This window comes from Heterodontus francisci, chromosome 4 (genome assembly GCF_036365525.1).
Source record: "Heterodontus francisci isolate sHetFra1 chromosome 4, sHetFra1.hap1, whole genome shotgun sequence".
Lineage (NCBI taxonomy): Eukaryota > Metazoa > Chordata > Chondrichthyes > Heterodontiformes > Heterodontidae > Heterodontus > Heterodontus francisci.
The window spans coordinates 118,714,342-118,740,969 of NC_090374.1; the positions used below are offsets into that span (position 1 = coordinate 118,714,342).

Below are 26,628 nucleotides of genomic sequence, written 5' to 3' on the forward strand. Positions count from 1 at the left end.
TTAGGTAACTGTCCTGATTGATAGAGATTGTTGGTAGGTGAGTAACGGGGGTATGGTGAATTGAACAGTGTCTGAGGCTAGTGGTGCTTTTGCTAGGATATGGCATTTGATTTCACTGACCTTGACCACTTGTGTGAGATCATTGAACTTCTTACAGCACTGCATTTAAGTCCTAGGGGCTTGACTCATGGCAATGGCCTTGTAGGATTTGACAAGATAGGGGTGTTTTCCACCCCCTTCTAAAGTGGGAACAGACTTGGTAGCACAAAGCTTGTTATGAATCGACTTTATTGAGATAAAGGTAAGGACAAGTTTGTTATATTTTCAGATAAACCATAGTCACAAACTCAGGCAGTAATTAACAGTCTAACACAGATATTACCCGTATCAGAGATTGGACGGCAGAGAGCTCAACTCTTTCTTTTGCAGCTTTTGGTCTTCAAGTTTCCTTTGTCGGTCTCACTCTTGTCTCTTCTTGTTGTTGTCTGCTGCAGAGTAGCAAGGACTGGACTTCTTTTATTCTGGCAGCTTTACAGCTAACCCCTGTCCCAATCAGTGATTATTCTTTATTAAAGGATGCCTTTCTTAACCAACCAAGGATCATTTTGTGATGGTTGCTAACATTTCGGATTTGCACACGTATACCCCTTTGTGTTGACTACTTTATTTCAATGCTTTTACATTTCGAGGTTCCTTATCTCATTCCAAGGCAAATCTACACAGAAGCTGTTTTTACTGTCTGCTCTCCAGGTCTCACACTTTTGCTGCAAGTAAACATTTTAAAACTTGTCATAATCTCCCAGAATCACTCTGCCTTGACACCTTGTCTATACTGTGACTTTTTCCTAAGTTTTTCCACTTTAACCATACTCTAAAGAAGGGTTCTAATAAAGCTAAATGCTAGTTTATAAATGCTGGATTTTAACAATTAGTACTCTGGTTAGTAATGTTTAGTAACCTGATAATCTTACAACCGCCACAGCTATCTTCTCCCACTGCCCTTTGATTGAGTGTCTGGACAGCTTCCTGGTGTCCTGCAAATCCAGGATATCGTTCTTCCTTTCCACCTCCTCCACCAAGGCCACTAGTGCCGCCTACAAAGACTTTAAGCCCACTCTCTTCCATCTTGTGCCATTTTTCAGTTTCCAAGGTCATATTCACTTCCTGCACAACTCCCAGGACCTGCTGTTGCCACACTGCACCTCCCCTTTAAGTAATACAGTCTAGCTTGAACTGGTGCTAGACACTCATTATATGGCCCCTGCTGATGTGTCCAGCCAATCAACAGCATGGTTAACACTGACTGCATGCTGAAATAATTGAAATGAGCAGGCAGAATGAAGTTAGCACCCTTGGTATTTCAATAATTTAATTTTAGAAAATTGTGGATACATTTGGGGGCACAAAATTATCTTTCTAATTACTACAATTACATAATAAAATGTTTTTATGATGTGGTTGCTCTCTGAAGTGTCAGTCAGAAGGAGGTAGTTTTGCAGTTCAGCTACACTGTCACCACACTTTACTTTCTTTATCTTCTGGTGTATTGTTCCTCCTTACATTAGACTAATACTGCACTGTCATAGCACTCCTGTTACTTATCCCTAAACTGTCACTTACTGTGAGCAAAAAACAATTGTATTGTGTATGTATAATTTAGGGAAAACTTGGCCTTCTCTTCTACATGGTCTCATTTAAAAAACAATCACGTTTTTCTGGCTAAAAATAGTTTTGGGGTGGTGGTGGGTTGTTTCATAAACATAACCATTGATACTTTTATACCATAATAAACATTATTGCCTTGGAATGACACTGTGTATGAATATATGTAGCTTCTAGCAAGGTGAGCCACATTGCGAGCCTGACTGATAATCTTAAAATGGACGTTAGTATAATTCTTAGCACACTCGGGATTGTTCAGCAAGTGCTATCCAATCGCAGAATCACATCTAACTGGCAGATCATATCAAACAGCATGTCCCTTCGGCTGTTCACAATAGGCAGAGTATTGACTGTACTCAACCAGCCCATGTTTGCAAAACTCAGAACGTAATGTCCAATGATTCCACGATTGGACAGCACTTGCTGAACAATCCTGAGTGTGCTAAGAATTACACTAACAGCCAATTGAAGATTATCATTCAGGCTCGCAATGTGGCTCACTTACGCTTGCTAGAAGCTACGTATATTCATACACAGGGACTTGTCCTGTGCAGGCAAAAGGAACATGTCCAGGCTTTGTGCCTTTTTTGAATTAAACAAAAGTGCGAGGGACGATAGTTCGCTGGTGCATTCTTCATGTCTTTGCCTCGACCAATCAGAGTTGACTTGCCAACCAATCAGTACCCTTTTCTCATGCAGTATTGATTGTTGCTCCCTTTGAAATTTGGCATTCTTGCGTCTGTCCTGACGAGTGCAAGACAAAAACTTCAACAGCGTGTCTTTTTTCAGCAATACTCAAGTTCTATACTAACAAACGACTATTTGGACACTGCATTATTAACTTACAAGTATGCAATGTGTTTAGGCACAATGACTTGATCAATTATTTTACAAGAGAAATTAAATTATTAAAATAAACAGACATTGAAATAATGAACAAAGTAATGTCGTGTGCTACGTGTTTATACACTAACTCGGCGCAACATAATATCAAGGGTCATGATTGTGCACGCCATATCCAGCACAACATTAGTGCTGAAACGGCATTTTAACTTCAGGAGATCTGCAAGTTGGGGTGAAACCTGTTCATTTTCAGTATCCGCCCCATTATGGCTATGCTACTGTTTCCGAGTGAGTCTGGGGACTTCCCACAATGTGTATGTCAATGCTGCCTGGAGCTCATTATAATAATGAGCCGCTCCATCTGGAGTGTGGTGGGCAGGTCTGGCCAGAATTTCTTGGTTTAGATTTTTCTCGACATTCTCCATTCTTTATTTTTGTCTCTGCTTTTTAAAATGTAATTTTTAATTCTGTAACTTGAGATGCCAAATTAAGATGAGATCAGATATTTTTATACTCTTGAAATTTCCTTTGAACTTAACGTTCCTTGTAATCTCTCAATAAGACTAAGATCGGATTTGTAATAGGAACTTTACAGTGGCTATGTTTCTGTCAATTGTAATCAGGTTATTTTTTAAGTTATGAAGATACAAATTCATCTTGAAATGTAAGAAGTGCAAATGCTATGGCTATTTCCACATTCTCACATTTCCAGCAAGAAGCACAGAATTGGCCATGCAGTTCCTCCAATAGTTACATTGATAATGAGTATCTGCCGTACAGACTGGGAAGGTCTTCCATTACTACTACCCAATGTTCCTGGGCTAAGGAAGGGAAGAACTGACTCATGATCACTATTCAGGGACCCCTGCTGGGAGGGCACAGGTGTTTGTTGCAGTCAAACAACATGCCAACACTCCACCTAGGCTCATGTGTGAGGGAGCGCAAGTTAGGGAAAGCACCAGAGGGCTGCTGCCCATTTGGAACTACAGCCCAGCACTCTGAGGAGAGGAGAGGAGAGCAAATACTGGACAGGGGAGAAATGGGGAGAGAGAGTAAAGGGAAGAGGTTCTTGGAAACTGACAATATATGAAGCAGCATTTTGGGAACGAAAATCAATACTGGGTGACAATGAGTCATTGCTCATTCTGACTTTGACAAACAATTAAGTGACTCCATTTAATCAGAATGACCCAGTGCTTATACAGTCTTTCAGAAATTAGCATTTGATTTATGTTAAACTATTTCTGATAATCAATGTGATACATTTTTGGTAAACTATTATTAATGCATTTTCAAAATTGCTTTCTGCTAAATGCCATTAAGTTCTTTGAACTCAGCTTTGTTAAGTAGCACATTTGATAACCATTAAAAGCCAAAAATAACCTTAGGTTAATCCCTCAATAATGCATAAACAACATTTCCCTGGTTGAAGGTTTCAGAGGTGTGTTACTATGTGGAAAGAATTGTATAACTTGGAGTTCAAGACAGACTTCAGAGGACTGACAAAATCAAAAAGCACTCTTAATTTGATGCATTTACCCTGGTGGCATTAATGTGTGCCAGGTGTATGATCAGTTAATTCAGAGGTAGAAAGTGTAATCGCTGCTGGATAACCAGGGATCAGTTTTGTTCTGTGATTGCCTTTAAAAGTGAAGTCCCTTTAAGATCTTAGTATACTAATGAGCTGACTACCAGGATGCAGTCATGTGACTACATGCCAGTCTCACTTTGTAACTGTAACACCAAGAGGCAGGTCATGTAAACAGACAGCTCTGCACTGTATATACTTGTTAGCTCTAAATAAACCTGTTTGAGATCTTCAATCAACTGAAATCCACCCATCTCATTTATGTTGCATCAGACAACATGAAAAGCTTCTCATTAGATGGTAGTAGCTGTGGTGAGAAGACAGAATCCAAGATTGAAGACCACAGGAAAACATCTTTAAAAACTACATACAGTTAAAAGAGATAAAGTTAAAAGAAACACTAGACAAAACAGTGCAAAGAAAAAAAAACTCACCTCCAGCTGTGGAAGACAGAGCTGAATGATAGACTGCAAATCAATCACTGTGAGTGGGTGAGTCAGTGTGCTGTCGGTACAGGAACCTCAATTAAAAAAAAAAGCTTTGAGGTGCTTTCAAAGTTGTTTTTAAAGAAAAGTCTCAGTAAAAGAAAACAACAGGGAAAACCCAATCCCTATCTCAGGCTGAGCGATTGTTTTCAAAGGCTCCCCCACACTGATCAAGTCTGCGTTATTACAGCAGGCACCCGACAGCAAAAAGTGCAGGAATCCTCCATTGAAACAGCTCACAGCTAAAGCTATAAAAAGAAACCATTTCATTCATTTAGCCTGAGTTTAAAAAAAACCCCACAAAACCATTCAAGCATGAAGAATTGCCTATTGAACAGCTGCATAAACTAACCCTAAAAAAGGACTTGAAATGCCTATTGCACAACTGTGTAAACAGACAGTCTAGAGGATGGAAGCTAGATAAACAGACAAACATGATAAATGCCAGTTGCTGTCAATCAAAGCAGCCAGTTTAGACAAGAGATTTTTTTTAAAGGGAAGCAGTACAGAGTCATAGAACCAGGTCTTAAAGCAAGTCTTAAAGCAAAAGAACAGCAGAAATATGGATACCAATTTTCCCAGCATGAACTGGAAAGCCTTGGATATTCTATCCGAGGTCAAACTGTTCCAACAGAGAATGCAAGTATGGTTTACAGACCAAGTAATTGTAGAACCAGAAAAACAGGCAATAAAAATAATGATAGCAATTGGAAATGAGGGATTGCACAGAATCAATACTTCTGGATTATCTGAACAGGACCAAAAAGATTCTGCAAAGATATGGAAAGTGCTGCAAGATCAGTTCCGATTATGATTGAATTTCAGAATTCACCACCTGGGATTGATGTCCTGCAGGCAACAGCCACGGGAATCAAAAGACCAGTTCATCAGCAGATGCCGTAGTAAGGGCAACGAATGCGATTTCTCAGAAGCCGAGCTGTCAGACCGAATAATGGAGCTGGTGATTGGATTAACACCCATTGAAGCGTTTCAGAGGGGCCTCTTGGAGAAAAAGAAAGGTAACAGCATTGGTGCACTGCTGGAAGATGATAGGAACTACGAAGCCATTGTAGCTGGACAAACAACAGCACCTCCAAGCACTAGATGCATCCAACAGTATCGACACCATAACCAGGTCGAAAAGAGCAAGCAAGCTGTGTGGTGCATGCGGTCTGTCCCACTCACGGCGAAATTGCCCTGCATTTCGAGACCTGTGCAAGTCGTGCAATGCAAAAGGACACTGGGCCTGTCTATGCAACAATTCTGGCTTCAAAGACACAACCAGAAGTCACAGTAGGACACAAGCCAACAGAAGACAAGCGCATCAACAGAGCAACAGCAGCAAGGAAAGCACCAGAGACCTGCATAAATGTAAGCCAATACATGAGGTCAACAGCCAAACAGACCTGAGAAAAGACTCAAGTAGGATCAAGTCTCAGACAGAAGACAAGCAAGCATTCCATATTGTGAACCTGACACATCATGTGGATGAAGTCAAACAACTGGAAGCTTTCACCACCATCAACATCATGTGCCCAAAGAAAGCTGGCAAGCATACACTCAAAGTCAAGATTGACCAGTGCAAATATCTTACCAGTCTGAATCCTCAAAGATATGTACTGGATTTGTTGGAAATCAATGATACAAATGACCACTGCCAAGTTATCTGCATATAATGGGTCACCTATCCCATGCAGTGACACATGAACAATACAATGCAGCTCTGGCAAGTCAGCATGGAAACCACAAACATTATACCTAGTAGACACAAGTGGACCAGCAGTGGCAGGACTACCAGTGTGTAAGGACCTAAACATCATAACTATCCACAAGAGCATTGTCAAGGTGAAATCTCCAAGGACCGGTACCCGCTTGCAGACTCTGACTAACCTCAAAAAGTGCAGTCTGGAAACCCAGCAACAGCACAACTATGCTGCACCTTCACTTCTGCTCTCTAGAGGACTGCCAACACCACAGTGGGAGAGAATGGAGAGGTACCATCATGAGGCCAAGTACTCTTCCCCTAACAAGTCCTCGACCTTGGGCCCCAAGCCTTCAGACATGGAGGATGAGGAGAGGTGAAGGACACGCAATGTCCTGAAGAGGCAGAGGAGGAATGAGCTGAAGCATCTGGATCTTCGAGGTGAGATGCCGGAACTTTTCATGAAGGCTTCAAAGGTAGTCATCTTGAGAAAAGCAACAGAGTATGTTAGCAGGTTGAAGGCAGAGCAACAGAAACTGAGTGCAGAGAGGGAGAAACTTCAGAAAGAACAGCAACAGATGAGACGCAAACTCCCCAAGCAAGAGTCATCAAACCATGGAGATGATACATGGACTTTTGAGCCTCTATACTTGTACAGTTCATAACCTCTATCCGTGTGTAAATAATTTTGGTGTTATCTAATTTTATGTATTCTTCACTATCAGCATACGAGAATTATCTTTGGCAAGAAGGGGGATGTTGTGTGATTGCCTTTAAAAGGGCGGCACAGTGGCGCAGTGGTTAGCACCGCAGCCTCACAGCTCCAGTGACCTGGGTTCAATTCTGGGTACTGCCTGTGTGGAGTTTGCAAGTTCTCCCTGTGTCTGCGTGGGTTTCCTCCGGGTGCTCCGGTTTCCTCCCACATGCCAAAGACTTGCAGGTTGATAGGTTAATTGGCCATTATAAATTGCCCCTAGTATAGCTAGGTGGTAGGGAAATATAGGGACAGGTGGGGATGTGGTAGGAATATGGGATTAGTGTAGGATTAGTATAAATGGGTGGTTGATGGTCGGCACAGACTCGGTGGGCCGAAGGGCCTGTTTCAGTGCTGTATCTCTAAACTAAACTAAACTAAAAGTGATATCCATTTAAGATCTTAGTATGCTAATGAGCTGAGTACCAGGATGCAGTCATGTGACTACATGCCAGTCTCACTCTAACTGAAACACCAAGAGGCAGGTCATATAAATAGATAGCTCTGCACTATATATACTTGTGAGCTTTAATAAACCTGCTTGAGATCTTCAATCAACTGAACTCCACGCATCTCATTTATGTTGCATCAGACAACATAAAAAGCTTTTCATTACAAGTTTTATCCCACCAGACTGTCAGGGAATAGAAAACTAACACGACCTACTAAAATACTTAGAAATATGAATATAACCTGACTTTCAAACCACTGTTTTAACAACCCAACATCATCGCCAACAGGACACCAGGGGCTGGATTTTACAGCCCCCTAGATGCAGGGATCATGGTAGGCGACCGGAAAATGCCTCCGGCAGAGGCCCGCTATGGGCCTGGACACCGGGAAGGCCCGGCCCGATATTGCTGGCGGTGGTGAGGCTTCATGGCGACTCCACCCCCCCCCCCCCCCCCCCCCCCCACCCCACCCTGCTGCTCGGTGACGGGAGCCAAATTTGCATATTTAAAAAAATGCAAATTAATTAATTACCCGCTCCCACCATCTGTTCCAGTGCCATATTGGTGCCGGTGGCCGGCACTGCTGTGCCTTCGAATCCCTGTCCGGTGATCTAAGGCGGAACACTGGTGGGGAGGGGGAGCAAGTAAGTTTCTCAGTGCGGGAGGATGGGGAGCGGGGTAAAACTAATTTCATTGGTCTAGGTCGTGGTGGGAAGGGGTAAAGTTTAAAGTTGATGAACTTTGGGGTGGGAAGGTCAGCAGCACAATGTAAGTGTTTTTGGGCAGCGGGAGAGGGCAGGTTATTAGAGGTGTGGGAGAGGGTCAGGATAAATTCATTTTATTATTCAATTAAACTGCAGCTTTAAAAATTTAAATTAAATGGAAGGGCTTGAAACCCTTTAAAAATGGCATCAGCTCCTGTGTTAAGGCTGCTGACACAATTGCTAGGGACGGACCACCCCCCACCCCCCCATGTCATTGGGGGGGGGGGCAGTCCACCCTGGCCATTTAAATGAGCCGCTGCGTATAATATCGTGGCGGCTCCGTGATGTGCGGTTCGCACGGGCGGACTGCCATTTTTGAAGCTTACTGCCGAGATCGACGGTGAGCTTATAAAATCTAGCCCAATGTTAATGACAGAATTAATTACTTAGCTGCTCCTGCCGTCCGTTCCACAACAATATTGCTACGGTGGCCGGCACTCCTGCGCCTTTGGATACTTGTCCAGGGATCCGATGTGGGTCACTGGTGGGGAGTGGGGAGCAGGTAAGTATTTCAGTGAGGGGGGTGGGGAGCAGAGTCAAACTCATCTGATTGGTGCAGGGGATAGTGGGAAGGGGTAAAGTGCATAGTGTATGAACTTTTGGAGAGGAAGTTCAGGTGCTCAAGGTAAGATTTTTGAGCCAGGGAGAGGTCAAGGAATGAATTGTATAGTTATGGAGGGGGGTGGTGTGGGAGAGGGGCTAGAAACATTTATTTAATTTTTTTGAATAAATTTTACTTCACTATCTCTTTAAAAATTTAAATTATATTGAAAGGCTCGAAGCCCTTTAAAAATGGTGCCAGCGCCTGCGCAATGGTGCCTGACGCCATTGCTGAGGACGGACCGCCTTCCCCCTCCACATCATCGGGGTTGTCGGTCCGCACCGGTCATTTAAATGAGCCACTGAGATCAGCGGCGAGCTGATAAAATCCAGCTCCAGATATATAGTTTTTTTTTTAAAAAAAGGTAGTATCAAATAAATTTTGAAAACTATGTTATTTCTGAAAAACTAGTTCTAGGCATAGGTACCACCTCCCAGGGAGGCAAGGCATTTGGAGAAAAGCTTGTAACAGTGGCATTGGGCTCAAAGTCGCTCTGCTGGTCCAGGCAAAAATGGAATCATTGCTAACAGCTGCTTGTCTGCTAACTGAAAAGGCTGCTATAGAAAATAAGGGTGAATGACGATTTAGAAAACAGCAGTGCCTGTGTGAAATGTCACATTTTTATTTCTACAGTCAAACTGGACTTGAAATAATGAAAATATACGATAGTCCCACAAAGTTTATTTGGGTTAGTTTTGGTTGTAAATTTACAAGTGATGATTCTTTACTGAGATAATGACCCAAAATGCCTATATACAAAAAGATTGCATAATCTACTTGAACTGCTGGAAAATATCATGATTTTAAATTTTCCTGTTTTTCACTAACGTCAGTCGAAAATTAAATGTGAGCAATAAAAATAACATCAAAAGAAATGTCTATGTTCGATTAAAGTGGTTAGTACCTGCAAGGTCTTGAAATTCCTCACTTAAGGGTCATAGCATAAGGTTTACAGCACAGAAGGTGCCATTCGGCTTATCATGTCCCTGCTAGCCGAAAAAGTCCTATTCGACCTAATCCCACTTTCCAGCTCTTGGTCCATAGCCCTGTAGGTTATGGCACTTCAAGTGCACATCCAAGTGTTTTTTAAATGTAATGAGGTTTCTGGCTCTACCATCCTTTTAGGTAGTGAGTTCCAGAGTCTCACCACCCTCTGGGTGAAAGGATTCTGCATGAACTCCCCAATAATCCTTCCACCAATTACTTTAAATCTATGCCCTCAGGTTATTGACGTCTCTCCTGAAGGAAAAAAAAGTCCTTCCTATCCACTCTATCTAGGCCCCTCTACACCTCACTGAAATCTCCTTTCAGCCTCCTTTAGTACAAAAACAGTCTATCTAATTTTTCCTCATGGGTAAAATTCTCCATTCCTGACTACATCCTTGTAAATCTCCTCTGTACCTTCTCCAATCAATCACATCCTTTTGTATTGTGGTGATCAGAACTATACTTAGTACTCTAGCTGCAGTCATACTAGTGTTTTATACAGTTCTGGCATAGCCTCCCTGCTGTTATATTCTAGGCCTTGGCCAATAAAGTAAAGCATCCCAGACACCTTCCTGACCACCTTGTTTATCTGCGCTGCTACCTTCAGGGATCTGTGGACACACTCCAAGGTCCCTCTGTTCCTTTATACTTCTCAGAATCTGACCATTTATTGTGTATTCCCTTGCCTTGTTTGTCCTCCCCAAACTCATTACCTAACTTCTCTGGATTGAATTCCATTTGCTGTTTTTCTGCCCACCTGACCAGTCTGTTGATACATCTCTGCTCTACAGCTTTCTTCCTCACTATCAACTAATTTTCTTATAATCTGCAAACTTCTTAATCATTCCCCCTACATTTAATTTTAAATCATTGATATATACCATGAACAGCAAGGGACGCAGTCCTGAGCCCTGTGCAAATCCACTGGAAACAGCCTTCCAGAGACGAAAACACCTGGCGATCACTACCCTTTGCTTCTGAGCCAATTTTGATTCCAACTTGCCACTTTCCCTTGGATCCCACAGGTTTTTAATTTTCTGACCAGTCTGCCATGTGGGACCTTGTCAAAAGCCTTTCTAAAATCCATGTAGACTACATCAAACATGCTACCCTCACTGACCCTCCTTGTTGCTTCTTCAAAATATCCTATTAAGTTAGTCAGACAGGACTAACAAATTCATACTGACTGTCCTTTCAAAATGACAATTTATACTCTCTCTCAGAAATTTTCCAACAACCTGCCCACCACCAAGGTTAGGCTGACTGGCCTGTAATTACTCAGGCTATCACTTCCTCCCTTTTTAAACAATGTTAGCTGCCCTCCAGTGCTTTGGCACTAGACCTGCAGCCAGAGAGGATCGGAAAGTGATGGTCTGAGCCTCTGTTATTTCTTCCCTTGCTTCCCTTAGCAGCCTGGGATATATTTCATCTAGGCCTGGTCATTTATCCACTTTCAAGGGTGCTAAACACCTTAATATTTCCTTCCTCACGAGGTTTATCCCATTCAATATTTCACACTCCTTCTTAATGACTATGCCTACTATGTCCCTCTCTTTTGGGAAAACAGATGCAAAGTATTCATCAAGAACCATGCCCAAGTCTTCCACATCCACACATAAGTTATCTTTTTAGTCTCTAATGGCTATACACTTTCCTTAGTTACCCTTTTGCTTTTTATGTATTGAGAAAACATCTTTGGACATTCCTTGATTATACTTGCCAATACTTTTTTCATTCCCTTTCTTTGCTTTCCTAATTGCCTTTTTAATACCACCCCTGCACTTTCTATACTCCCTAGGTTTTCTGCAGTATTGAACGATTGGCATCAAAAATGAGCTTTCTTTTTTTGGCCTTATCCTACTCTGTATGCTTTTTGATATCCAGGAGGATCTAGATTTGAGTCCCACCCTTTCTCTTTGTGGGAACATACTTGTTCTGAATGCTCCTTAGCTCCTCCTTGAACACTTATCACTGCTCTGACACTGATTTACCTTGAAGTAACAGTTTCCAGACTACTTTTGCCAAATCACGTCCCAGTTTAATAAAATTGGCCTTTCCCCAATTTAAAATTTTCACTCTTGGATTATCTTTAACCTTTTCCATAACTACTTTAAATCTAACTGAATTATGATAGCTACCACTAAAATGATCTCCCATTGATACCACTTCCAGCTGCCCAGATTCATACCATAAAACTCCGTTCAGAACTGCCCCATCTCATATTGGGCTTACTATTGGTTAGTGAGGCACTTCATGTACTGTATTGAAAGAAATGGATCTTTATTGCACTTTATGAAATGTCCAATTTGAATTGTTTTGTAATGTACTTTTACAAATTTTATGAATAAAGTACATTTTTGGCAAAATATGTGACATACTGGCTAAAAAGGTTTTCCTTAGTGCATTTTAATAATTCAGCACTCTCTAAACCTTTTACACTGAATGTATTCCAGTTAATATTAGGGTAGTTGAAATCTTATAGTATTATTGCCCTTTTGTTGCTGCACTTCTCAGCAATTTGCCTCCATATTTGCTCTTCCCTCTGACTGTAATGGGCTATATAGTCTGCTTCCAGCAGTGCGATTGTGCCTTTTTTGTTCTTTAGTTCAACCCATATGGCCTTAATTGATGCTCCTTCTAGTATATCCTCACAGCTGTGATTATTTCTTTGACCAATACTGTGAGTCCTCTCCTTTTTTGTCCCCTTCTTTATCCCATCTGAAACTCTGTAACCAGGAATGTTGAGCTGCCATTCCTGCCCTTCTTTAAGCCATATTTTAGTAATAGCTATAATATACTTATAAGTGTCTATCTGTGCCCTCTGCTCATTTGCCTTATTCACTAGACTCCTTGCATTGAAATATATACCACTAATCACTGAACAACTCTTTTGTTTTCTATTTTCTAGCCATTGTTTTCTTGACCTTCCATACTCACTAACGTTCTGCCTTATATTAAATTAAATGTGAACTTGTTCACTTTGGCAGGAAGAATAGAAAAGCAGAACATTATTTAAATGGAGAGAGACTGCAGAACTTTGCTGTACAGAGGAATCTGGGTGACTTGTTAGTATGTAGGTACAGCAAGTGATTAGGAAGGCAAATGGAACATTGTTGTTTATTGCAAGGCGAATCAAGTATAAAAGTAGGAAAGTTTTGCTACAGCTGTAGAGGACCTTGGTGAGACCACATCTGAAGGTATTGTGTACAGTTTTGGTCTCCTTACTTAAGAAAGGATAACATTGCTTTAGAAGCAGTTCAGAGAAGGATCACACGACTGATTCCTGGGATGAAGGGGTTATCTTATGAGGAAAGGTTGAACAGGTTGGGCCTATACCCATTGGAGTTCCCCTTGTGAGAGAGGCTGAAGCTAGGGAGCACAGTATAAAAATAAGGCAGAGATGAGGAGATATTTTTTCTCTCAGAGAGTCGTGAGTCTGTGGAACTCTCTTCCTGGAGGGCAGTTGAGGCAGGGGTCATTGAATGTTTTTAAGGCAGAGGGAGACAGTTTCTTGACAAACCAGGGAGTAAAAGGGTATCGGGGATAGGGAGGAAAAGAGGAGTTGAGTCCACAAACAGATCACCCATGACCTTATAGAATGGCAGAATAGGGTCAAGAGGCTTAATAGCCTACTTCTGCTCCTAGTTCGTATGTTCATATGTTTTTGAAGAATGAGAGGTGATCTCATTGAAACATACAAGATGCTGAGAGAACTTGTCAGGGTGGATGCTGGAAAGATGTTTCCACTTATGGATGAGACTAGAACTAGGGGATCCAGTTTAAAAATAAGGGGTCTCCCATTGAAGACTGAGTTGAGGGGCAATTTCTTTTCTCTCAGAGGGTCATTAGTCTGTGGAACTCGCTTCCTCAGAGAGCAGTAGAGGCTGGGTCATTGATGATATTGATCTTATCAAATGGCAGAGCAGGCTCGAGGGGCCTAATGGCCTACTCCTGCTCTTAGTTCATATGTTTGTATGTACTTATGTATGTATTCCCAGCTTTGCCTCTCTTGCTTCTGAATTTGCACTCAGTTTCCCAACCACTGCCAAGCTAGTTTGAATTCTCCCCGACAAAACTTCCTGCCAAGATATTCGTCCTGGCCCTGTTAAGGTGCAACCTGTCTGGCTTGTACAGGTCCCATCTCCCCCAAAACCGGTCCCAATGCTCCAGGAATCAAAGGTCCTCCCTCCTGTACCATCTCTCCAGATAGACTTTCAGCTGCACTATCTGCCTATTTCTGCATCAGGAGTAATGTGGAGATTGCTACCTTTCAGGGCCTGCTTTTTAATTTCTTTCCCAGTTCCCTGAAATCTGTCTGTCGGACCTCATCCCTCTTTCTACCTATGGACCATAACACTGCCTCCTCACCCCCGACCTCTCTGAATGTTCTGCAGCCGCTCCGTGATAGCCATGACTCTGGCACCAAGGAGGCAACAAACCATCCTGGAGTCATGTCCGCAGCCGCAGAAATGCCTATTTATTCCCCTAACCATTGAATCTCCTACCAGTATTGCTTTCATGACCTTACTCCTACCTGCTCCCCTCCCCCCATCTCCCTCACAGCTGAGCCACCCATGTTACCATGTACTTGGATATGGCTGTTTTCCCCAGAGCTCAATACCAGTTGGAGAGTGAGATGCGCTCAGGGTGCCCCTGCACTTCTACCTGACAGTCTGACGGTCACCCATTCCCTCTCTGCCTGTACATCCTTAAGCTGTGGGGTGACCACCTCTAGAAGTGTGCTGACTACTTAACTTTCAACCTTGCGGATGCATTGCAGGGACACCAGCTGCTACTCAAGCTCTGAAACCCTGAGCTCGAGCTACTCCAGCTGATGACATTTCTTTCACATGTGGTTGTCCAGGACACAAGATGTTTCCTGAAGTTTCCACATGGCACAGGATATACATCTGCCATGCCTATGTTTATTAATTGTCTAAAATTAACAGAAATAAATTAAAGCCTTATTAAAAGAAAAACTCACCAGCTACTCACCAATCAGCACCTTCCCTTCTGCAGATGTCACTTTGATTTTGTTTTAACCTTGTTCTTCATGCTCACCATGCACCCCTCCCCCCGCAACCCCCCCGGGCTCCGGACACACTGCTGCTCCGCCCTCAAACTCCTTCAGCACCACACTCCTTTCTTCTGAGCTCTCCAATTTATTTAATTAAATGAATTTAAATACCCCAGCTACCAAGGTGGGATTTGAACTCCTGTCTCTGGATTAATAGTCCAGAAACGTAACCACTTTGCTATTGTATCCCTATTTTTGTACTTACAACTATTTCTCAAGTGAGTTGAAGCAGGCCATCAATCTATCTTGGAATTCTGAAGTCAAAGTCTCCACTATAACAATGAGAGCATTCACAATTTGGGACATACTGGTACATATGCACATCCCTTCAAACTCTATAGTCCCAATACCATCCAAGCTCTCCCACCTGCATAAACTATTGCTTCCTTAGATGGCATCAATTCCTTCCAGTTCTATTGTCTGCCACCACTTCCATGCTGTTCCCTCTTATTATATGAAAGATTTCCCTTTAAAAGTAAGCTGTACAAACTGAAGAAATTCCTTCCTGCAGGATGACCCCTTTCTCATCATGGCATGTGCAATGTAATTTGTTCTTAGTTTGATTATAAGTTGAAGCAAGTTATTTTAACCCTTTATAACTCAGTCATAAGATCACACTCAGAGTGACAAGGATGAACCTCGGATTTAGAGCTCTTGGGAACACACACAGAATTGAACTTGCTTTTACACATAGGGCTGAATTTTACCGACCCCTTGATGCTGCGGGTTGCGGCATAGGGGCCAGTAAAATTCTGTGGGGAGAGGCCCGCCTCGACCTGTAACATCGAGAAGGGCCCGCCGCATATTACCGGCGGCGGGAGGACCTCGGTGCAGCCCCCCCGCTGCCTGGCGGCGGGCCCTTCATCTCCATATATAAATTAATTTTATGGCCTCCCATCAGCCTTCGCGCACCTTTGGACTCCAAACAGAGTTCCGAGGCAAGGACCTGATGGGGATGGGGGAGGAATAAAATTTTGGGGGTGGAAGGGGTGCTGGAGCGGGGAAAACATCCAATTTTGATTGGATGTGGGAATGGTGGGAAGGGGTGAATGGCAAAAGATTGAAGGTTGGGTGGAAAGTTTGGGTATTTGAAAAATCAATTGTTGGTCATTTTGGGCAATGAAATGACCATTGGAGGGGTTGGGGAAGGGCCTCCATCACTTAATTTTATATTTAAGCATAATGAGAGAGGAAATACTTGAAGTTTGATATCCTTGAAAGTGGATAAATCACCAGGGCCGGATGGATTGCATCCCAGGTTGTTAAAAGAAGCCAGGGAGGAAATAGCGGATGCGCTGAGGATCATCTTCAAATCCTCACTAGATACAGGTGCAGTCCCAGACGATTGGAGGTCCGCGAACGTTGTACCATTGTTTAAAAAGGGTGCGAGGGATAGGCTAAATAATTATAGGCCGGTCGGTCTGACCTCAGTGGTGGGTAAATTGTTAGAATCAATTCTGAGGGATAGGATGATTTTGTGAATGGAAAGTGGTTTCCAGTGGCATTCCACAGGGCTCAGTGTTGGGTCCCTTGCTGTTTGTGGTCGATATTAATGATTCGGACTTAAATGTGGGAGGCGTGATTTGGAAATTTGCTGATGACACAAAAATTAGTAAAGAGGATCGCCGTAGACTCCAGAAAGATATCAATGGTTTGGTTGAGTGGGCAGAAAAGTGGCAAATGGAATTCAATCCAGATTGTGTGAGGTAATGCATTTGGGAAGGGCAAATAAAATGAGGGAATACACAATAAACAGGAGGATATCCAGAGGAGTAGAAGAAATGGGAGACCTGGGAGTGCATGTCCACAGTCCCTGAAGGTGGCAGGACAGGTAGATAGAGTGGTGAAGAAGGCATATGGAATGCTTTCCTTTATTGGCTGAGGTATAGAATACAAAAGCATGGATATAATGCTGGAACTGTATAAAACACTGGTTAGGCCACAGTTGGGGTATTGTGTAGAGTTCTGGTCACCACATTACAGAAAGGACATAATTGTTCTGGAGAGAGTACAGAGGAGATTTACAAGAATGTTACCAGGGCTCGAATGTTGCAGCTATGAGGAAAGATTGGATAGGGTAGCGTTGTTTTCCTTAGAACAGAGGAGACTGAGGGGTGACTTAAATTATGAGAGGCCTAGATAGAGTAGACAGGAAAGACCCGTTTCCCCTAGTAGAGAGGTGAATTACCAGGGGGAACAGATTTAAGGTTATTGGTAGAAGGATTAGAGGGGACATGAAGAAAAACTTTTTCACCCAGAGGGTGGTAGGTGTCTGGAATTCACAGCCAGGAATGGTGGTGGAGGCAAAAATCCTCAATTCTTTTAAAAGTTACCTGGACATGCACCTGAAGTGCTGTAACCGGCAAGGCTACGGACCAGGTGCTGGAAGGTGGGATTAGATTGGGTGGCTAGTTTTTTCGGCCAGCACGAACATGATGGGCTGAATGGCCTCCTTCTGTGCCATAATTTTTCTGTGGTTCTATGGTTCACTTTAAAAATTAAGATTAATTGTAAGGGCTGAAAGCCCTTTAAAAATGGCGCCGGCGGCTGTGCGGTGGCGCCGGATGCCGTTGCCGAGGACGCGGTGGCTGTCCCCGTTGATGACATCAGGGGCAGCCGCTCCGCCCCCTCTATTTAAATGAGCTCTGCGCGTAATATCGTGCGAGCTCAGAGATGGCGCATCCACGAGGGATGCACGCCGCGATTAGAGTGTGCCACCGTAAACTGCGGTGGATTTGTAAAATTCAGACCCATGATCTTTAAAATTATGAGCTTTCAGCAACATTAATTATGTAAACAAAATGCTTACATGGCAACAGTGATTGCACTTCAGAAATAATTCAATGGCTATAAAATACTGTGGGATGCCCAGTGGAATTGGTAAGACGCTATATAAATACAGGCATTTTAAGTTCTTTAAAAGCATGTTACTTAACTTCCACTGTGCACATAGAACTAGAAGACATGAATATGAGGCTTGATGGACCTGTCAATTTGGTACAGTCGTAAAATGAACCAGCCTCATTTTGCATCAGAGATCAGAAGATTTTTTAAATTCAATCTTTAATTCCAGCAACTGTAGTTAATTTGTATTCATCAACTCCTTTAAAAAAAGAAAAAAGAACTGAATAAAAAATTGGTTGAGACTGGAATTGAACAGGATGACTCAACTAGTAAAAAGATTTCTTGCCATAAATATTTATATTTTTTGTTATAGATAAATATATTTTAAAATTGTCATTAATATGTATGCTCCCACAAAATTTTCACTGCACAAATATTAAGTTCTGCAACATTCCTTGAAACACAATGTTCTGTGGAATAGGGGCTGGGATTTTACATGGCCCTGAGGCGGGTGGCGCAGAGTATCGTAACGAGTGGCAGGGAGAAGGGCCCATTGCCTCCCCATCGGCAAGCGATCTTCCTGAGGGCGGCATAGGCCAGCGACGGCGGCCTTCCCACCCAGAGGCCAATTGAGGCCCTTACATGGCCAATTAAGGGCCTCTTTCCGCCGCCGCTGGAATCTTATCTTTTGCTCCGGAGTGCATATAAAGGCAGAGGCAGGGTTGCCCCTGCCTTTTCGACCTAGCACCGGGAGGCCAGCCTTCAGCACAAAATCCAGCCCAGGGTGTGTAAGGTATCATATCATATATGCCCCAATCTGGTCAGAGGTGAATTGTGTGCACTGCAAACTAGACATTGGTTGCCTGGGAGTTTTGCTTGACTTTTTTTGGGAGGGGAAATATATCTGGCAGAACTAGCACATAGATTTATCTTCTTGGTGCTTTATCTACAATTGGTTACGTCTGTCAGGAGCCCGAATGGCCCCAATATTTATGGGGAGGTGGGGAGGATGTGCAGGAGGCAGAAAATGCTGAAGAATCAAGCAAGGCCATGGACATGGAAGTCCTGCTGGGTTTAATGGCAATACCTCATTATTATTTTCTTTGTTTTGTGCCCCACTTGGCAGCTGAATGTGACCTGTGGCTGGGAGGGAAAACTGGTGACAGGAGGCTGCAAATGGGGACTCTTGGGAGACGTCCCTGGAAAACGGGAAGAGGGCTAATCAGGAACCGGAGCCTGAAGCGAGTAGAGATAAACCATTGGGGCTGGAGGAAGAGAAAGGCCATCGGGGCTGGAATGGGGGAGGTCAGTGATTGTTGCAGGGGAGAGAGGTTGTGATCGGCAGGTGGCAGGCCAAAGGCTTTCCTGAGGGGGCCCGATTTTGGCCCACAAGGAGTGCTGGAAAAGGGAGTTACCTTGTGAAGCCGGCAGTTCTTGCCTCCCTTTTATTGACAGGCTCCTTGACCACTGTGATACCCATGCCGCAGCAATGAATTTTAAACTGGGCTTCCAATTGCAAAGTGTAAACCTGATTGAAATACATTAATGAATTTCCTGCCTCTCCACGACAGCACACTGATGCGACAATATTTTCTGCTGTAAAAAAGGTGACACATATGTGCGTGGCATGTTGGGGATTCAATTCCCATATTTAATGCTTTAATTTCCCCCGCCCCACCCAACCCCTCACCACCATGCTCACCTGCTTGTCATGAGGGGCAGGTTAACACTGAGGCCAATGAGTTCTGCAGACTCCAAAATAGGGAAAATTTTAATAATTTGTGCAGGGAATGGGCTTACGTGGCTAAATGGCATCCATTTCATCCGGACTAAGTGACTTATGAACTTTCAGTAATGCTCATGGTTTTAGTCAGACTTCTGCATCAATGGCCAGAATATTATGTTGGGCGGGAGGCGAGGCCGGGGTTTTACGATCCCCAGGCCCTTATGTGGTCTTGGGTGGGACTTCCACCTTCGTGAGGCAGGAAGACCGCCTAATGAAACTGCTGGCCAATCAGCGGGCCAGCAGCTCTTAGTCTCAGCAGTGCCACTGGGAATGGTGGCCAGTGTTGGGACTACACCAAACCATCGGAGGCAACAGGAAGGATGGCCCCAGAACTCAGGTAAGTTTTTAGGGCCTCTACGGGGACAATCAGCCGGGCCCTGGCAAGATAAGGGGGTGTCAGTTGGGGGGGACTGTTGCATGTTAGGGGCAGTTGGGGCTTTGGAGGCAGCCCTCTGTGGGTCACAGGATACCCTAGGGCACCCCCAAGCCCGCAAGAAGGCCGCCTGGTTTTATCGGGCGGGGTTCTTGGGGCCTTTGCAGTCTGGCTACCGAAGGTAAAATATCCGCGATGGCGGGAAGGGCCCTTAAATAGTTAATTGGCCACTTAAGGGCCTTGATTGGCCTGGGGTGCTACATGGAGCCAGGGGTGGGAAGAAGTGGAGCACCTCAACAATCCTATTAATATGTTGGATGGCAGGAAGCTGAACTTGCTTGAGAGTAGTGTGAGCTTCCACCACAGAAAGCTGATCTTGCATGACATCTGGGCTTTCAATGCAACACTCAGACTTTGGGTGGATTATGGGGTTTGCCACCAGTTCCACGCTGGGAAATATGGACTTCAAACTCTGCACAAAGTCCTGTGTCAAGTCTGTGCCAGATGCCTATATGGTCCTTGACATTGACCAAAATCCTTCAGCAGGCCTGTCAATGTACCAAATATTTTGTTATGCATTCCCATCAGCCTTCTTCTGAAGGCTGCCCCGTTGAGGTCTCATCTGGGTTCTCTGCAGCCAACTCATGTGCAACCTAGCCCTGTGGTGAGCTGGCATCTGAAGTTCCATTGTCCCCTCCCCTGGATGAATGCCATTCATGCCCAGTGTCTCACCACAAGCAGAGCCAGCCACTAATTTATCGTCTAAATTACATGCATCAGTATCTGACCTGGTGGCTGTGAGAGCGAGTGACAGTGTTTCTTCTTCATGAATTTTGTGTACCTTAAGGTGAGTACCAGGAGGGTTGAAACAAAAACAGAAAATGCTGGAAATATTCAGCAGGTCTGGCAGCATCTGTGGGGAGAAAAACAGTTAATCTTTCAGGTCTGTAACCTTACATCTCTTGTATTAGAGTGCCAGGAGGTTATTCAATCATGTTCAGATTGAGAACAGTGCTGTCCTATCCTAATTTCCCACCCACATGTACACATGGCAGCTGGGATTGTCAGACAATAAGAATGGGAACCCTGGAAGATTTTCCCCTCCTTGAGGAAAATTATAGTGCTTTCATCACCACACCAGCTATGTTCAGCACAAGAGTAAGTTTTGAAGCAGGGACTTTCCTGTCCTGTATGGTTCAGTGCTGCACCATAATGCATTGTGCCATCAGGAATCTTTATCTTTGTGTTTAAAAACCTATTGTAAAATGGGAAAATATATCTGTTGTGACATTGCACCCCATGCTGCTTATAAATAGGGTGACATCCATTGTACTGCTGCTAGAAACATAAGTAGAAGAACAAGAAATGCTTACATTGTAGGGCAGGGGATTAGGTCACACAGTGCAGTTGATAAGGTCATGTATGGGAGATTGGTTAAGAAGGTAAGAGCCCATGGGATCCAGGGCAGTTTAGCAAATTGGATCCAAAATTGGCTTAGTGGCAGGAGGCAGAGGGTGATGGTCAACAAAGAACAAACAAAGAACAGTACAGCACAGGAACAGGCCATTCGGCCCTCCAAGCCTGCCTTTTGATGCCTGCCTAAACTAAAACCTTCTGCACTTCCGGGGTCCATATCTCTCTATTCCCATCCTATTCATGTATTTGTCAAGATGCCTCTTAAACGTCTCTATGGTACCTGCTTCCACCACCTCCCCCGGCAACAAGTTCCAGGCACTCACCACCCTGTGTGTAAAGAACTTGCCTCGCACATCCCCTCTAAACTTTGCCCCTCTCACCTGGTCGAGGATTGTTTTTGCAAGTGGAGGCCTGTGACCAGTGGTGTACCACAGGGATTGGTTCTGGGACCCTTGCTGTTTGTAGTGTACATTAATGACTTAGACGTGACACCAGAAGCTCGTCATCAGTCTGGGGCTCAGCATGGGCCTGGCCACCCACAGTCCTCCAATTGGCTCAGCCTCAGCCAGTTGCTTGGGTGCATGTTGGTGCTTCACACCTTGTGACTCTGATTCTAATGCCGAGCAGAAACCCACTGAGGTAAAAGTATGTGCGCTGGTGGAAGGTGCAGGAGAGTCATGTGATGATGCATCCTCTGACTGCTCCTCCTCAGAGGTTGAATGCAGTTTCTCCTTCAGTTGGAGTCTTCCGTGGACACCGACCTGCATGAGAGAACACAAACATGTGGCTTAGGCTGTGCAGATCTCATCATGTCAACCATGTGTGATGTGGATCTCCAAACGTGAACTGTATGTCATTTGAAGACAATCCCCACTCTCTTGTGCGGAGACTCCAGTCTCACCATCCGTTATTGAGCGGCCTCCTTGGGTCCCCACTAACTCCGGTGCCTCTTCCCAAGCTGTCGAGAGAGGCCGGATGTCTGGAATTCCTCCGCCAGTCCATGAGGTTTCCTTGTTGCTATGGGCCCACTTGTCCTGCAAGTAGAAAAAGGGAGATAGTCATATTTCGCAGAAAGATTAAAATAACAGTTATGCTAGTGGAAGCCCTTCGTCCCCTATTGGGGTTTCCTATATAGCTTGTCCTCACATCTGCTCTCAGGGGAGTAAATGGGGGTGAGCTGTGAAAGAAGGTGACCTGTGGCCGAGATGCAGCCATGCATCTGTCACGATGTAATGATGCCTAACGCCCTTTGCCAGTGCCTTTGTGGTGCCTCCTTTCCCATGTCCTGCTTCCTCCTGCATAGCCATGTGCAATCTCTGAAAAGGAAAGAGGTATGGAAGACTCACCTTGGCAGAACGAAGGAGGTCATTGACCCTCTTGCAGCATTGGACCCATGTTGGGAGGTGTGACCCATGGCTGCTGACCTCCTCAGCCATCTCCATCCAGGTTTGCTTGATCAGGCAGGAGGACCTCTTCTTGCCATCGCTGGGCACAGGACCTCCCGCCTTTCCCTTGTAGCCTAGAGGAGAATCTCCAGGGAGTCATCACTAAACCGTGGGGCCACCTTATGTCTTACCTCTGCCATCCTGCAGCATCGCTCTCCGGGGGGTGGGGGGGGGATGGTGGTGTTCAGGAGTTACTCCAACAATTTCAGCAAAGAACATGAAACAGCAAATGACTCAAAGGCAGCAATGCAAGCCTGGCTGGCAGAGCTTTAAATATGGCGGCAGCACCTGCTCTGTAGTCACCTGACGCTATATTAGGAGGCTCGAATCCCGCCTGTGTCGAGTGATTGGCCAGGCCCCGCATCTCCATTATTATAATTGGCTGCCTGCCATGTGATTGCAATGGGGCGGCCGTGCACTTGACGAGCGGCAACGGCGCCCACTTCCGGGTCCATAGCCAGGATCCGTGACTAAATTCAGCCTGATATCTTCATCAATGATATCATAAAGAATGGTCATGGAGCATAAGTTAGAACATAGAACATAGAACAAAATACAGCATAGAAGGAGGCCATTCAGCCCATCTTGTCCGTGCCGGCTGAATAAGATATCCACCCAAACCAATTCCACCTTCCAGCACCTGGTCCATAGCCCCACCTTAGGTGCAGGTCCAGGTAACTTTTAAAAGAATTGAGGGTCTCTGCCTCCACCACCATTCCTGGTAGTGAATTCCAGACACCCACCATCCTCTGTGTGAAAAAGTTTCTCCTTATGTCCCCTCTAATCCTTCTACCAATCACCTTAAATCTGTGCCCCTGGTAATTAACCTCTCCGCTAGGGGAAACAATTTCTTTCTGTCTACTCTATCTAGGCCCTCATAATTTTGTACACCTCAATCAAGTCACCCCTCAGCCTCCTCAATTCCAGGGAAAACAACCCCAACCTATCCAATCTTTCCTCATAGCTGCAACCCTCAAGCCCTGCCAACATTCTTGTAAATCTCCTCTGTACTCTCTCCAGAGCAATTATGTCCTTCCTGTAATGTGACCACAACTGTATGCAGTACTCCAGCTGTGGCCTAACCATCGCTTTATACAGCTCCATTATCACATCCCTGCTTTTGAATTCTACACCTCAGCCAATAAAGGAAAGCATTCATATGCCTTCTTCACCACTCTATCTACCTGACCTGCCACCTTCAGGGACTTGTGGACATGCACTCCTAGGTCTCTCACTTCTTCTACACCTCTCAGTATCCTCCCGTTTATTGTGTATTCCCTCGCTTTATTTGGTCTCCTCAAATGCATTACTTCACACTTCTCAGGATTGAATTCCATTTGCCACTTTTCCGCCCACTCAGCCAAACTATTGCTATCTTTCTGGAGTCTATGGTTATCTTCTTCACTATTAACCACACGGCCAATTTTTGTGTCATCAGCAAATTTCCCAATCATGCCTCCCACATTTAAGTCCAAATCATTAACATATACCACAAACAGCAAGGGACCCAACACTGAGCCCTGTAGAACGCCATTGGAAACTGCTTTCCATTCACAAAAACATCCGTTGACTACTACCCTTTGTTCCCTGGCCCTGAGCCAATTCTAGATCCAACCTGCCACATTCCCCTGTATCCCATGGGCTTTCATTTTACTGACCAGTCAGTCTTGCGGGACCTTGTCAAATGTCTTACTAAAATCCATGTAGACCACATCAACTGCTCTACCCTCATCAATCCTCCTTGTTACTTACTCAAAAACTCAATCAAGTTAGTGAGACATTACCTTCCCTTAAAAAATCCATGCTGACTATCCCTGATTAATCGGCAGTTCCGAAGAAGGGTCACTGACCCGAAACGTTAACTCTGCTTCTCTTTCCACAGATGCTGCCAGACCTGCTGAGTGATTCCAGCATTTCTTGTTTTTGTTTCAGATTTCCAGCATCCGCAGTATTTTGCTTTTATTATATACCTGATTAATCCATGCCTTTCTAAGTGACAGTTTATCCTGTCTCTCAGAATAGATTCTAACAATTTACCCACCACGGACCTCAGACTGATTGGCCTATAATTACCTGGCCTATAATTACCTGGCTTATCCCTCGCACCCTTTTTAAACAATGGTACAACGTTCACAGACCTCAATTCAACTGGTACCTCACCTTTTGTAGATGATATTGTATTGTTGGCAAACTCAACTGAACATTTGTTCCGAAGAAGGGTCACTGACCCGAAACGTTAACTCTGCTTCTCTTTCCACAGATGCTGCCAGACCTGCTGAGTGAATCCGGCATTTCTTGTTTTTGTTTCAACTGAACATTTAGTGCATTCCACTCACCATCAATTTTGACTTCAAAAGCAGAATGCTGCAAAGTCAAAAGTCTAAAATTCCAGAGATGCCTTCCCTCAAGCTCTCTATGAAATATATTATGCTCATATCTCTCTTTACATATGTCTAAATCTAGAGCAACAATGTATTTTGTGTTCTTCGTTTTGTTTTCCTTGTATTTTAAAATTGGTGAAATATTGACTGTACCTGCACCTTTGCCAAGACAAGCTTATGTTCCAATGCACCTTCACTGTTATTATTTTTCATATGTCATAGGCATGGCCATTACATTTCACAGACAAACATGCTATATTCTGACATGTGATCCGAAACGCCATTAGAAATCTTGAAATCTAATGTAATAAAATGGAAATTAATCTTTTATTCAGTCAACATAAAGCTATGGCCACTTTCATGGGCTTAACTTAGCAGTTTTGGAGTTACCAATTTTTGGGTCTGTGGCAGCTTTTTTGAGACTGTTTCTGAATTTTATAGGTTGGCATTTTTGGGAGTTGAGATCACACTGTGCAATATTAACAGTACATACAAAAATGTGTTTTTACTAATTACACAATGTGTGCTTTCAATTCTGTTGGTGGGAAGAAAGTTGGAACTTAATCTTTAATGGTCCACTGATACATTGCTCCAGAAAGTTAATAAATATCCCATTCCTCTACATTTACCTGACAAACTTCATTGAGCACAGATATTCACCAAATAAAATCTACTGTTTATTTCCTCCAAAAAATTACAGACTGATGATTTGATTTATCTATTTTTGTTATATTGATGTTGCTAGTGCTGAAGGATTTGCATTGTTACATATGTAATTTTGATAAATGTAAACAATTTCTAGGTCCTTCTTCAGTAATCAGCACTGATGATGATTCAGCCAGTCCATTGCATCACGTGACTAATGGCAGCAACACTCCATCCTCCTCAGAAGGTGGACCTGACGCGGTTATCATTGGAATGACAAAAATTCCTGTCATCGAAAACCCGCAGTACTTTAGGAATTCTCATGGTTTACTCAAACCCGACACTTGTGAGTATTTCATTATGAATACATTGTAACGTGTAAATGTATGTAAAGCATGGTGTATGCATGTGCTGTGCAGGAGTTTCTGCAAGGTTGTGTTGGTTTTTCAGTGCAATTCGCCTGAAATCATTGAAATCAACATAAAAGATGGCAGAATTTTAAGCACACTATACATTCAGTACAAATAGTCATGCCCCTGATCAAATTAATCATTTTCAGCTGTTTTAATTAAACTGCTCCAAGTTACCTGTAACTAAAAGGAGGATTTTTAAAGCAAAATTTAAAAGAAAATATTCTAAATCGTTGCCCAGTTGCACTGGTTTATGGCAGATTTTAAGTTTAGTAATATGCAAAGTTAGTTTGAGCAGAAAAAGAACACCTCTCAAAACTGGTACAATTTTGAGTGCAATTTGTGCTTGGATCGCTGATTTTCCCCTAAGTGGAAACTCTATATAAAAATGTCTAAAAGTTATTGGGAAAAGA

The 26,628-nt window shown here is 43.7% G+C and overlaps 1 protein-coding gene across 1 annotated transcript in view; it reads left to right on the forward strand.

Annotated features, from left to right (window-relative positions):
- ntrk2a (neurotrophic tyrosine kinase, receptor, type 2a) overlaps positions 1–26,628 on the forward strand; it is a 280,149-nt gene that overhangs the window by 133,409 nt on the left and 120,112 nt on the right. The window contains exon 12 of the mRNA XM_068030046.1: positions 25,963–26,151. Within this exon, the coding sequence (XP_067886147.1) occupies positions 25,963–26,151 (189 nt within the window). The remainder of the gene's footprint in view (positions 1–25,962; positions 26,152–26,628) is intronic.